The sequence below is a fragment of the Chaetodon trifascialis genome, chromosome 4 (genome assembly GCF_039877785.1).
Source record: "Chaetodon trifascialis isolate fChaTrf1 chromosome 4, fChaTrf1.hap1, whole genome shotgun sequence".
NCBI classification, from domain to species: domain Eukaryota; kingdom Metazoa; phylum Chordata; class Actinopteri; order Chaetodontiformes; family Chaetodontidae; genus Chaetodon; species Chaetodon trifascialis.
Window position 1 is genome coordinate 18858152 of NC_092059.1, and position 14293 is coordinate 18872444.

The following is a 14293-nucleotide window of genomic DNA, read 5'->3' on the forward strand; positions in this document are numbered from 1 at the left end:
TACCTGTGGGCTAAAAATAGCTGTTGTGCATTTCGTCCTTGGCAGACTTCATTTCTGATTTTATCATAGACCTAAAGAGTTCATCGAGGTGTATGTTTTTAGACCTGCTTATTTTTCTGCTGACATTATCTGGTGGTAGGTTATTATGGTTTAACCTCTATTTCATACCTACATGACAATAATTGGCTAAATGAAACGTCACATTCATTTTACTGACAGTTTAGCAGGAATACTTGTCCACATAGTGTTGGATTTCATATGATCAATGAGCGTTTTGCATTAAAAGCCCCAATGGTCTGCAGACTGTGACAAAGGAGAGAAAAGATGTAGAAAGAGATGAAGTATGAAAACAGATGATGTATTTCAGTGTGACGTTGACATTCATTGACTGACACGTGACAGAGCAACCAACTAAACACGGAACATGACCCATGACCTTTGAATTCCACGCATAAAAAAACCCACTGTGCTCAGAATGAAGAACAGATGCCACAAAATGTGCATATGATGAAGGTGTTAATGTTTACCTATTCAGATGAGTTTGTCTGAGAGTTGTTTGTCAACGTTTGTTTGGATTTCTCTATTGCCCAATACATGGAAGACTCTTCTCTTTTTAACATACAAAAAAGAGTTTGCTCTTTCAGATAAGAAAAAAAAAAACATTTCACAGACATACTAGAGTGTTCAATAAATAAAAAACTATTATAAAGACAATAGTAAAAAAGGCACACAAAAGTCCTTTGACAAATGGTACAGGAAAAAAGTAAACACTTTCTCTTGCTATACAAATGTGTCTCCATCAGTAGATCTTACTCTATGCTACTTCTAGATCATATCTGTAAAAAAGTCTTAAGGTACAAAACTTCTCTCAGTAGTGTCGATGTCCATTTAATGCCAGCCCAGAAAAGAAAAGTAACCATTTCCCAAACTGGCCGAAATCCTTCAAGTTCCACCCTCAGTCTCGCCTGTCCATCAAGACTAAAATGTTCGCAGTAATTATTCCTGAGAACTCTGAAGCCGCCTCACTGAAACTGGCCGTCTATGTCTGGCTTCAAACACCCAAGTGCAAGACGCCCCCATGCGGGACGAAACTAAGCCCTTGCTTCTGTGGGCTTATTAAAAAGCACAGCTGCAAGAGGATCTCTCCTCTTTTTCCAAAAAACTTTCAAATCACCATGTGAGCCCGATGATGGAAGCCCTATGTGTCTGTGGGTGATGCCTCGTGTGTCACGATCTCTATTGCCGACGTGGGCTCCATCATGCTGCCCTCCTCATCCTCCTGAACGTCCAAATAGTCCAGGGGAGGAGACCGAGTATCTTCTAGACTATCCTCCTCCTCTTCTAACTCTTCTTCTTCTTCTTCTTCATCACCATCTTTCTCTATTCCATCCAAGTCCTCCTCCTCCAAGGTCAGCTCAAACTGAAACTTCTCCCCACCTCCCTGCCCCCCACTGCCTCCGCTGTGTCCGTGTGTGCCCTGGTCATAGAAGGGTGGGGAGGGACTCTGGGGGATCATGCTCTGATACCAGTTCCTGTTGTCCTCCAGCGTGTCCAGAATGTCCTGGGCATCAGGGTGGACCAGATCGGCCCAGGTCTCCCACAGAGGGTGCACGATGTAGTCGATGAAGCCCACCTGGGAAGGAGAGAAACAGGAATTGAAATCCTTTTCGTACTGATGCACATATGTGAATTTGCACATCTGCGTTCGTACATAATGCAGTTTCTGCATCCTTGATTGCATACCTGGCTCTTCTCCACTGAAGCTGTGTGTTTATCACACATAGGGCTGATCTCCATCCCCCTCTCCCTCTCTCTGTCTCCCTGGTGGAAGAACTCCTCCATTATCCGATCAGTCCACTGACGATACAGCTCCAGGGACTTAGTGGGGTTGCTCAGGTCAGCACAGTGCACCATGTTACGCAGCACCTATAAATAATACAGAAATGCAGTTCAGTAAGTAAACTGGGCTCATCATTTTCAGTTTTTGTTATTCCCCCCCAAAATCTCTAAATCCAGCAGTGTTTATTTTCAGTTTATTTTGAACAAGTGAAAATCGGATAACAAATCAAAACTCCAAAAATGCAGGTTAAATTATACGTTAAAGACAACATTTGCAGTGTGAACACGCTGCAGCTTTCTTTCCTTCTACATGGAATCTTGTATGTAATCAGCTTTCCTCTCCATTACTTCATTTGTTTTGTGGCGTTTTGTTGGTTTTTAGGCCATAGTGGTCTTTGTTGTCAAAGGAAGCCTAATAAACAAGGAATCATGGAAAGATCTTTAGAGGGAGAGTGTGGGGAGCACTTAAAGGCAAAAAGAAGATGGATAGAGTGACAGTGGGAGCAGAGGTCAGCTATGTAGGAGTCTGGCTAATGACCATTGGCTGAGCAACCTCTGCCAACACTGGCTATTGATCAGAGCTATTAAAAGCAGGTAAAAGGGAGGTGGAGGGCTTGTAATGTAAGTTCACTGTTGTGTTTTTTACAAGTTAAGAAATTGCGTCACAAAAACCAGAACCTACCTGTATCCTGTCGGTGTAATTGTCCAGCAGCAGCACTCCAGAGCTCGTCACCTTCTTCGTCTCCACCATTGTCTTCAGATCAGCCAGCAGACTCATGTGTTTGGACATGTCAGTGGCTAAAACCTGAATAACGGAGAGGAAAAAAAAAAAAAACATCCTCAGCATTTAGATGGCGCACACAGGTTATGATTTAACTCAAGATGACATCAGAAGAGGAAGAATGTGAGTCGTGATATCTTACCATGTCGATGACCATCTTGCGCAGGGACTGTCGCTGCTTCTTCGTGAGGTTCTGGAAGATATCACAGTTGTCCTCCTGCAGTAGCTTGAATCCCACAGCCAAGTGATGGTTCTCAAGCACAGACTCATCGTTGTACATCAACGCCAGCTCAGAGTCTGCCAAGGCGTTAAAAAGAGATTTTAATATTTCAGTCTTTGTTGTTGAAAACACCAGTTTGTGTATTTTCGAAGATAGGAACAAATTAGTCTTATTACTATATGTCTTAGTCCTGTGTTGACTTACTGGTATTGATTAGGAATTGGTTTGATACTCCAGGGTGGTCAACATCATGGATAGCTGCAGCAAAAATGGCTGCTAGGATCTCAAGATCTGTGAAGACTGCCTGTGAAAGAGAAAGAAAAAGAACATTTAACTATTTCTGAGGATAAAAATGGTATCAGCTTAGCATCTGTTGGCTAACTGTTGATTTCCAGAGCATTGTGTGAGGTATAACAGACCCAGGGCTGTACATGACAAGCTTCCAGACTGGGTTTGCAAGTTAACATCACATTTTGAATCTTGATTTTAATCAAGAAATGGAGTCTAACACTGTGTCTGCTCGTTTCCACAGATGACAGATAGCAAGGAGAGTAACCGGGGTGCTCTGACCTGCATGTGCATTGTCTCGCAAGCTACTCCAGCTTAAGGAGAGCTGTGAGAAAATACACGCAGGAAAAATCAAATAAGGCATGAAGGAAAGAAGGGAAGTTCTCTGAGTAACACGGTGCAAGTGGAGAGGGAGGAAAAGATGATTCAATGGAAGGATGTTGAGCTCTTCAAAGCTGCTGTGGCGATCCAGGAAAGTGGCACATCAGGTGATGTAAGAGCTCATTCTCTAATTGAGTTTTTTCCCCCTTATTTCTGCGGTTGCACTCGGGTGCCCAAAGTCAGAGGTGGGGAAATTTTTCAGCCTCCAGAGTTGAAACATGTACGCCAATTACATAATGAAACAAGAGCCTGATCTGAGGTACTAAAAACTGAGACTGCAGTATTTCACTTTATATTAGAACTTACATCCAAGGCTGGGGTGGAGAGCAGGATGTGTGTGGACTGGGCTACGTCAGCAGCATGCAGGCTGTTATGGTAGGCCACATCTGAATGATAGTGATCTTCCAATGTCATCATGTAGGCAACAAACGTATCCATGGGGATCTTAAATGTCTTTAACAGGTCTCGCTCCTAGAAGAACATCAGAATAGAATTAGGAATAAGTGTGGATAATTTCAGCAGTAATTAAACAAAAGACAAAGGTTACGGACAGTGAGTGAAGACGGTTCATACCTGGAAGATGGCATACATGATGCAGGTAAGAGGCCGGTTGTGGGAATACTCTGAAACCGTGAAGATGTTCAGACCCCACTTGTTGAGGTCCTCCAGCTCTTTGGACAGCAGCTCCTCCTTATCTGTCTTAACACCGAAGCGGGAGATGCTGCTGCTGGAGAGCGAGGGCCCATGGGAAACCTTCTTGACCCCGCTGATCTGTGTCATCAGCTGTTGCTTCTGCTGCTTCTTCTTCTCTCGCGTCTTGGACGTTGGCGACGGGATCTCCACTTCATTCTGTTTGTCTGAGGGAGGGGAAAAGAAGAGATTGGTTGTTTTCAGAAAAGTGTGGGCATTGTGAGGAAGACTGGACTATAATTATAGATTTTTATTTAACTTCATACAACCCAAGTCTGGGTTGTGATCTATTTCTCAATAAAAAATGAGTTAGTGTGTAGGCAGCCTGAGGACACAGGTGCACCATAGAAACACCTGCAGCCGGTTAGTTCCTGAGGGATTTATTGATTCACTCATTTATTCATCATCTGTCCATCCATTCATTTGTTCATTCATGCTCCCCGTCTTCCACCTGCAGTCTCTCTCTGAGCTCCCACTGTTCATTCGTCTCTACCCCCCTCCCTCCCTGGCAGCGCTTTTTTTCCCCCATCTCTCAGCAGGTGGCTCACATCTCATCTCCTGTTCTTTTCACTCTCATAGGTCAGCCCATTGACAGCCGGAGTGCTGGGGCTTCTACACAGTTAAGGCAGCTCCATGAAGTCGGCCATTCAATAAGCTGCCGCATCTTTCACAGCTTTATCAAATCACTTAGTATAGAGTGGTACTTTTATGCTTGGTTTATTTTATTTTTGTCATTCTGTTCCACTACATTTGGTGTGGCCTCAGATAAAGTGAATAATAAGTCCAGGAATAAAAACTGAAAGGCTTTCATAAAATGCTCCTTTGAAAAAACAATTATAAATAATACGGCAGGATTCACACTTCATCCAAAAATAAATGCAGAAAACATGCCAAGTTTCTTGTAATAACCAACCAGGCCCTCGTGTTTACTGCAGTCACAAAGGAACTGAATGAAATCCTGCAGGGACCGGCTATCGGCATGTATGTGAGCTGTGCACTCTTTCTTTCAAGCCTCGACGCAGCTCATCGCTGGCCTATCAGCCTTCCCCTGTGGAGGGTTATTCAATTACCAGCTGTAATTCAAATAATCACTTTCACTCTCATGCTCTCCCACTCTCTCTCTTGCACTGTTTTCTCTGCTTTTCTCTCTGTCTCTTGCTCTCTCCTCAGTCCTCCAGTGGTAATTGAGAATGGGCAATTAAGCGCTCTCAGACATGTGCTGCGTGGGAAACAAGGGGAAGAGCAATATATTGCCCTCTAATTTATTACAAGCCATCATTATCACCACTGTGCTGTGTGTGTGTGTGTGTGTGTGTGTGTGTGTGTGTGTGTGTGTGTGTGTGTGTGTGTGTGTGTGTGTGTGTGTGTGTGTGTGTGTGTGTGTGTGTGTGTGTGTGTGTGTGTGAGAGATCAGATTGGGAGACAGACCCGTTCGCAGTGTCGGTCTTATCATCCATTTCTACATCAGCATGTAAGTGGCAATAGACAGTAAATGGCATGCACTCTGTTCCACAGTTGACTTGATATGATAAACTGCTCAGGAGCGCCTTGAGCACCGTTATCATGATGCTGTTCTCCATATTATAACTCTCTCTGCCACAGTTTGGCCTGTAATGTGTCAGCTGGTCACGTGGACAGTCCGTCTTCTATCTTTTCCTTTTTCTCTGTTTTTTCACTGATTTCCCTGCCAAAAAAATCTTAAGCACATGAAGTAGCTGTTGTATCTCGCTCTGTTCTTTCTTTCCTTTTTCTCCCTTCTCCTTCCAACTCCTCTGTCACCTCCTACATCTATTTCATTTTCATTGGATTCTTTTTTATCCACTCCATATGCTCTCCTATGAGAGACCCAGATTCAGTCGGGAAGGTCGGAGGTGCTTTTTGGGGACATTTTTTTCCCCTCAGCGTTTTCCCAAAACTAGGTGTGTTCAGCTGTTGGCCGATCAAAGGGAATTATGACAGAATTATGTTGCGAGGACAGCTGCGGCAGGGGGAAGGCACACGTGAATGGCCAGCATGCTGTCGGCCAACAGTCCTGAATGGAAAGTCAGAAAGCCTGTTTTGAAATCATCCTCCATGAGAAACCCTTGGATCTTTTTTTGTCATGGGAATTATCCAGGCTCCATGAGCACTGTTTTACCAGTCAACGGGAACATTTAAAAACCAGATATTTGAATTTGAACGACCTCTGCAGAACCAGGCATACGGCAGGAAAATGTCATTTCTCTGAGCCTTATTTCCAAAAAAAAAATAAAGCAGAAATAAGTGTATTACTGATGTGATACTAATCTTAATGGATGGGAGGATTAAACAGTCCTACTGGTCAGCTGAGGCCAAACCGGGCCAGCTGTTTTTACCCCATCTCCATTTATGTTAGCAGTGTTTTTTTTTTCTACCACCAGGACGGTAATCCTGATTTCTTTATCATAGTGATAGTGATCTCTGTCTGGATTCTCGGGGCAGCAACGGGGGAGGGAGAGGTGGAGGGACAACAAGGTGTCCCTGCTCACAGAGATGCATTAAGACGGTGATGAGTCACACAATCTGCCGAGCTCATCTCTCTGCCAGCAAAGGGGGTTCCTCTGTACCTCTATTTTCTCCTCCACTGCAGTCAGCCCCCACCCCCCCCATCCATGCCGTCTCTCCTCAGCCCTGCTCTCGCTCTCTATGATCCGGTGGTGAGGGATCCACTAAAACCCTACACCGGATCAGGATGCCAATTGATCGGAAGCACGGTGTCTATAAATAATCTTAAATACCTTGACGTACTTGTTTGTCAAACCATGTTACCTTCAACTCATTCACTTATCTATTCCTCAGCTTTGTGTATCTGTACTCTAGCTATCGTCATGCTTCTGTGGAAATCACACATTAACCAAAAGCCAACTTGTGATCCATTTGAAGAAATCTGTGGATAGTCTCACTCGCGCTGGTTGAGGCTATTTTTTTCCCTACAGTCAGTTCATTGTGTGGTTTGATGCCAGAGCCATGAAATATTTTGTACATGTGGCTGACAACAAAAGAAGACGATAGAAGAAGCAATGGTCCTGAAGACAATATAAATGGCCATCCATTCTCAGATTTTCAATGTGCGACCCACGCTGTCAGCATCCAGTTCCAACCCACTTACCCTGATTCTGGCTAACAAGCTCCCTTGTCACTCAAATGGCACTTTTTACAGCAGCCAGCAACCTTAATATATTTTTCTTTCTCTCAATACTTTAAGAAACGTACAGTTTTTACTACATTTCGAGCAGAATGCCGTAAACATCTCGACAAAGCTTAATGGCGCAGTGTTTTATGGTACGCCCCCACAGAAAAGCCTGCCAGAGCAACTTACACAGCTTAACATCATGTACAAGACTGAACCTCCACAAAAACACTGCAGCAAAAACAGACAAGTGTGGATCTGTGTGAGCAACAAATTACTGGCTGATATTTGGATGTTTTTGGTCAACATTACAGTTCATAGTTTTAGCTTGTGGTGATTTAAGGTGGATTCTAAAGACCAAATTGGTGAATTTGTTAGTGTGATTTTTGAGTGCATGTACACTTTCAAGACTTTACCCAGGAAGGTGTTGGAGATGAATTCGGAAACCTGATTCCCGGACCGACTCATCTCAGATAGGTGCGTCAACTCCCGATTCAACATTCTCTTGAACTGCGAGAGAGAAAGGGGGGGGGGAGAAAAAATGTCGTCAGTTTCCACTGAGTAAAAACCCGGGACAAATTATGGTACAACATTCCATGGAAAATGCAGCAGTACCCAGTTTCATTACACCAGCTCTAGAATAGTATTTAATTACAGCTTCAATCAGTCAGGGGACACGTCTTATTTTCCCCTCCATTTTCCCTGCAATTAATTAGGGTGCGGATCATTATTTGTGTTACCAGTGGGGAGGCCATCACCTTTTAATGCCCCTCAATTCACCCCCTGCAACCAATTTACAGTTTTATGACGCTGAATCACATTTTTGGGACCTATTTAACTGTTTTACTTGCGTCAGTGTGCAAGAATTTCAATGATGTCAAGAGGAAAATCTGCACACTGCTTCCTCCATTCCTCTTCGCTCCAACATTTGCTGATTTTCATGTACTTTCTTTATCATCAACAGTTTTAGATAGATGAAATAGCTGACGGAAACAGATGAATTTGACAGTACACGGAGACCCAGGCACTGCAGTAGCAGCTGTTTATGACAGACTGATGCATGCGCGTGCACACACATGCACACTAACACATATACAAACAGACACACAGCTCTGCAGAGGGCTCAAGATGGAGCCTGAGCCACAAAACACCATTCTGTCAGACACCCCCCCCCCCCCAACCATGATGGAAATGTCTTTTGGTGCAATTAGGGTAACACAGTATCCTAAAGAGCTTCACAAAAATCATTATCAACATGCTGAATTCCCTTAGAATTGGCCCTTAGTGCAACAGCAACACAGCACAGAGGGACAATGAAATGAGGGTGATATCCCGACAAGCTACGTAGATAAGCGCCACACACCTTAATGTAACCCCAAGACACCGACAGCAGGTAATTGGCTTCAGGCATTTTGGACCCCGTTTTCTCGTTCCTACACAAAGCCAGAACTGTAATCCAATCAAATAAAAATAGAGGCAGACGAACAGGATTCTTTCAACGCCAAAAAGGACAAAAATCCTCTCTTCTCTCCTCTAGTGATTCTCTTCTCAGCGGCTAAGAGAGCAGCTTGATGATGGCTCACTCTCCCTCTCAGCAGCAGAAAAGGGCCAGCTCTGAGTCTCCATGCCTGGGGATAGATGGATGGATGGACGGACAGATGGAGGACAAAGTCAGCGCTGTAGCCAGGCTAAGTGAGGAGGAGATCCAGCAGGCTCGGTGGATCGGCTGGAGCAGCAGCTGCTGGAGCTGTGTGCTGGGGACTCTCAGCGCACTGATGAATAATGGAGAAGAACCGAGGAGGAGGAGGGGAAAAAACGGCGATGGAGACAGGAGGAGGAGGAGGAGGAGGAGGAGGGAGTGAGGCAGCAATGTTCATCTGACTGGAGGGGGGGTTCCTCCACTGGATTTGTCTTGCTTCACTGCTCTCACTGCTGTAGCGCTCACTCCCCCTCCTACCTTGCTTCTCTCTCTCTCTCTCTCTCTCTCTCTCTCTCTCTCTCTCTCTCTCTCTCTCTCTCTCTCTCTCTCTCTCTCTCTCTCTCTCTCTCTCTCCATGTTTCTCTCTTTTTTGTTCCCTCCCTCCCTCTCTCTCTCTTCTGTCTCTTTTTCCCCTGCTGTAGTCTGCCAGCCCCAGCAACACGCTCTATTCAGAACACATGATTTGACAGAAAGTGGGGAGAAGGGGGGAGCCCTAATTACAGCTTGGCATTGGTGTATACATGAGTTTCAGAAGGGATGTTTGAGTGATTGACGTATAAAATCCAGACATGGACTCCAGACTTTTCCTCTCTTCTCTCTTTTCCAGCTGTGCAACTGCTGCAGAGAAATCCCATCCTCTTCAATTCCCAGCCCCACTAAAAGCCATTTTTTATGAAGTCAACCATTGTGAGGGAATGTCATGGAGCCGTACAGCTACGCCTCCCCTCTGCAGTAAAACAATGAGGGTTGAGAAAGTTGAGTACAGCGACTGTATTTTTATTGCCATTATCATCTGCTCCCTTCCCTCTCCCTCTTCTGAGTCCTCTGTTGTCTCTTGACACCCCCAGTGCAGCGGCCATTGTGGAGAACTCATAAGCCTGTTCATTATCCGCATCCCAGTTCCAATATTAGATGCTGTCAGGGTGTCTGTGGAAGGCTATTTTTAACAACCGAGAGACAACAAGAGAGTGGGGAAGACGGTCAGAGGAAGGGGGAGGGGAAAGGAGAGATGGGATATAATTGCATCCTTCGTCAATTTAGGTGACAACAGCCCATGGTTTTTTTCTCTCTGCCTGTGAGGAAGTGTGCACGGCAATTACCAGAACACCCCAACGCCATGGCAACAGCATCAGGCGGGCAGTGTGAGTCTGCTCTGAAAGGAGGAGAGAAGAGAGGAGAGGCTTCCCCCTCTCCTTCCCAGGCAGACATGTGGTGTAGCTGCTGAGCTGTCACGAGGACACACCACACACATCGCCTCTGCTCGCATCCACCGATGCGCAGACTGAAAATCGCTCCCCCCTCCTCCCCTCTGTCTCCGTCTCTCCCTCACTATCCACCACTTACATGTCAATTTCTCTCACGGCTGCCACTTGCCAACAGAGTCATCAATCTCTCTGTCTGCCTGCCTCCCTGGCAGAATCAATGGGCTGCCCTTGGAGCAGGTGTTGATACTGCAGCAGCGCACAAGGCTCGGGCCACCTGAGTGGAACACACTGTTACATCAGGACCACTGACCAATTTCATTCGTGCTTTTGTCAATTTAGTCACAACTTCTGTTTGTGAAGACCTCAAGGACGGCTGCAATGCTTCGCCAATGAGAAAACAGTTCTCGTCACTCCAGAGCCAATCCATGGGAACCTGTAAACAGAAGTTCCCAGAGAACCTCTCAGTCCGATGTTCGTGTGTGTGTTCCAGTTTGGAAAGATGAGGGGGAGATCAAAGCTTCCCCGAGAGGATTCCGGATTATCCTCCCACTGAGGGAAAGAACCAGAAGCAGGGAGGTAGGACGCAAGAAAAGAGCGCAAAAGAGAGAGAGAGAGAGAGAGAGAGAGAGAGAGAGAGAGAGAGAGAGAGGAGGCAGCTCTTTATATAATAGCCCACTGCATAATATATAAAGAAACCAGAAATAACAGTGGGGGATGTTTCTGCAATGTGTTGAAGAGCTATGCTTCCCCAGAGGCTGAAAGAAATGCCTCAGTACACACGCACACACAGCAGCAGCCTACAAACGCTCTTATCTACAGTTAAGCACAGTTGATGCTGACATGTCACATGCGCGTTTTACACACTCATGCCTATATGTTTCTGTATGAATGTGTTATTGCCAGAGCGTGTTTCATGTTATCATTCATTCAGGGACAGACGGGAAGCCTCTTTACCTCCCACTGACACCATGACACTGGAGGGAGATTAGTGTTAGAGCTCTGTGGATATCTTTTTCTCACATACCCACATACTATATATCCATATAACCCATTCACTTCTTCCCATTCTTAAGCATCTTTCCTATTCCCTTTCTCTCTGTGTCCAAACATGTGACACATTTTAACCTCCTGTGGTCGATTGCTGTTTTGTTAAGTCTGGCTTGAATCAGTGCAGCTTCTTTCCTGTGTATAGTCCCTGCTGGAAATCATCAGTGATTGTCATCCGAGGTGTTTCTTCACACTGAAGTTGTGCCTTTGAGCCACTAGTGGGTGCACTATGCTCAGTGTGCCGTAGAGCAGCCTGCCCTGTTCAGAGAGCATTGACCCCATAACCCTGCAGTGACAGAAACTTAATTTATGGATAAACCTGTTTAAATCCTCTTTTTCTATCAAATGGTAAAAACAGATGTTTGTAAGTCTTTCAAACAATCAAGGTATACACTGATGAGGGTGTGTAAGTATTGAAGAGTAAAGCAATTTCACTGATCTTACACTTTTTCACCTGAACATATATATTTTTTTAAATGTAACAACTCTTTAAAGCTTCAATTGAAATCAAAATGACTGTAAAAGGTTTCTTATCTGCCATCTGAATTTTCTTATTTCTATCAGTTTATCAACATAATTTCATATTCACAGCGTGGAACGTAGCTTATGCAAACATTTTCTCTTCAGAAGCAAACCTGCAGTGGCTGTGGTTTATTTCCCACCTACTTTAGCAAAAACATGACGCAGATGGTCTCACTGGCGTTATGGCAAAGACCCGCAGTGACATAACTCTGAAGATCAGGGAACCTACCTACGTATGAACAATGCGTATGTCGGGTGAAGCTGCAGACAACTCGACTGAGAGACGGCCTGACAACCTCTCACTTCCTCTGACTCATTCACTCATGCTCATGTGTGTCTGAGAGTGTATTAATGTGTCTCTGAACCTACAGCACACAGTAAGATGCATTGAATCAGCTTTAAGAACAGGAGACAAAAACGGGGGGAGTGATAAAAGTAAGCAGGCAATTTCTCAGCTGAGTGATTCATTCCCATCATTCCCAGCTATTCGAGGCCTCGGCACGCTCAGATGTGGTGTGCACACCACTTTTGGCTGAATAGTTAACAGCAGCGCAACTCTGCCCGCTTGAGTTCTGGTTGAAAGCAGAAAGCACTCCCATGTAAACTACCACAGAGGCAGAATTACACCAAGACATGATGTTGAAAGACCAAGACGCAAGACATGATGAAAACACCAAATCCTCCTCGACTCATGGAAAGCAACGTCTTTTTTCATCATGTTATAATGGCAGGTATTCCCCTAATTTTTGGAAAAAAAATCCCAGAAACATTCGCTTTATTCTCTGCATCACCTGTTTCATCACCAGCTGCTGAGCAGCATCTAACCACACTGCCACTTCTCTTTCTGCCCAGATGACCTGGGTTCTCAGGAAAAGAAGAAGAAAAAACTCCAGACTATCGTACTATGCTTAAAAACACCACCTATCACCTGCCAGGGCCTTAAATGCACAGTCATTTTGCTTAAAAACTCAACCCCTTTTTTGTGTTTGGACACTTTGGGCTCTTCTTAAAACCACAGAAAGACAAACACACAATCGTTGTGCTTCTTGTGCTGCATTTTGGTGATTTGTGCTCTACTCGCCTGCTTTCAAGCAGTAGCTACACAGTTCATCTACGCACCAACTACTATCGCCTATCAGTCAGTAAAGAAGAAGGAAATCAGTTTAACACCATTCCATGAACAAAACAGCATCGTGTGTTATAATACATCCACAAATCTGTAAATTTGTGCATTCGACTTCTTTAAATTCGGCCTCATACAAAAGGATGCACAAGGGTTCCCGAAAGCAGAAGCATGCACCACTGCATCTTGCATGATCCTCTGAAAACGTAGAAATAGAAAATGAACAAACTGAAAAGGCAACAGCCCTCACTTTGGTGCAGCTACAGTAACTTAACATCACATGCTTTGAAAAGGAAGAAGACCCTAAAGCACACATTCAGCTGCTGCAGCAGTGAAACGTGTGTCGGCTCTGAAGACTTTGAACAACAACAAAGGACAAAAAGGACCAAAAACCCGTGTTAAAAAAGACTCTGACCACAGCATGTGGAATTCACACCACGTTAAGCAAGCCTCAAAAGTTTAGCACACAAGACAGAGAGCCCTACAGTTCATTAAGACACCTCGAAAAGCCAAAATGATTACAGACTCTATTTCTAACTACAAATTTTCTTCAAAAAAATCCAAGAAAACTCACCTTTCTCCAACCATTTAGCTTCCCCAATTTCCTCTCTTTCTTGTCAAAGCAGCAGGCTCCCATGTTGCTATGTAGAGGCCAGAGCAGAGGGGGTCTGCCGTCCGTTAAAGTGTCTGTCTCAGTCTGACTACAGCGTGAGTAAAAGGACCAAGCCTTGGCTCTCTGACGCTGGGAAATGCCACAGCTCCAGTGACTCACTTTGGGCTGCGAGGTCTGACTAGGCTTTACCTCACACCCTGTGTATGTGGAGCAATGAGTGAGTGTGTGTGTGCGCGCGAGAGACACCTCTGCCTCATACACACTCCCACATGGGGGTAGTCCCGCCTCTAGCTTCGTGCTCCTTCTGCTTGCTGTTCACTGCTCGTGCGGCTGGCAGTCACAGCTCTGAGGCTTACACTGTCCATATCAGCATCATTCTGATGACTGGAGTGCTTCCTGTTTTGATGAACAAAGTGGATTTCCTTGAACTAAAACTAAAAGGAAAGGTAGCCAGGGGCAGTTGCTGTTTTTTTTTCCCCTGGCTATTAAAATATGTTCAGTTGAAAGTTAAATGGCTAAAGGCACAGCAGAGGTCTAACTTTCAAGAGTCCTTGAGTTTGGGGGAAAAAAAGGTTTACACCAGAGCAAAGCTGCTGACAAATGAGCTGACGGTCCTCCAGGATCCAGTTATTAATGTGCCTTTTTCACCATTACAGTGTAGGAGTGCGAACTGTACATACACTGGTGAACCAAGTCAGGCAGGAGCCCAGCAGCAAAAAATCAGCTCAATCAACAGG

The 14293-nt window shown here is 44.8% G+C and overlaps 1 protein-coding gene across 5 annotated transcripts in view; it reads right to left on the reverse strand.

Moving 5' to 3' along the window:
• Positions 1-1059: 1059 nt before the first annotated feature.
• pde4ba (phosphodiesterase 4B, cAMP-specific a) overlaps positions 1060-14293 on the reverse strand; it is a 164895-nt gene continuing 151661 nt past the window's right edge. For 3 of the 5 annotated variants that reach the window (XM_070960293.1, XM_070960294.1, XM_070960295.1), the window contains 8 exons: positions 7764-7857; positions 4083-4366; positions 3816-3980; positions 3045-3144; positions 2763-2917; positions 2522-2644; positions 1744-1926; positions 1060-1633 (listed from right to left, as the gene is read on the reverse strand). In XM_070960293.1, coding sequence (XP_070816394.1) covers positions 1199-1633; positions 1744-1926; positions 2522-2644; positions 2763-2917; positions 3045-3144; positions 3816-3980; positions 4083-4366; positions 7764-7857 — 1539 coding nt within the window. In that variant the 3' untranslated portion in view covers positions 1060-1198. Of the gene's footprint in view, positions 1634-1743; positions 1927-2521; positions 2645-2762; positions 2918-3044; positions 3145-3815; positions 3981-4082; positions 4367-7763; positions 7858-8710; positions 9287-13517; positions 13767-14293 lie in introns of those variants that run through there. The other 2 variants (XM_070960297.1, XM_070960296.1) reach the window with 2 other exon arrangements.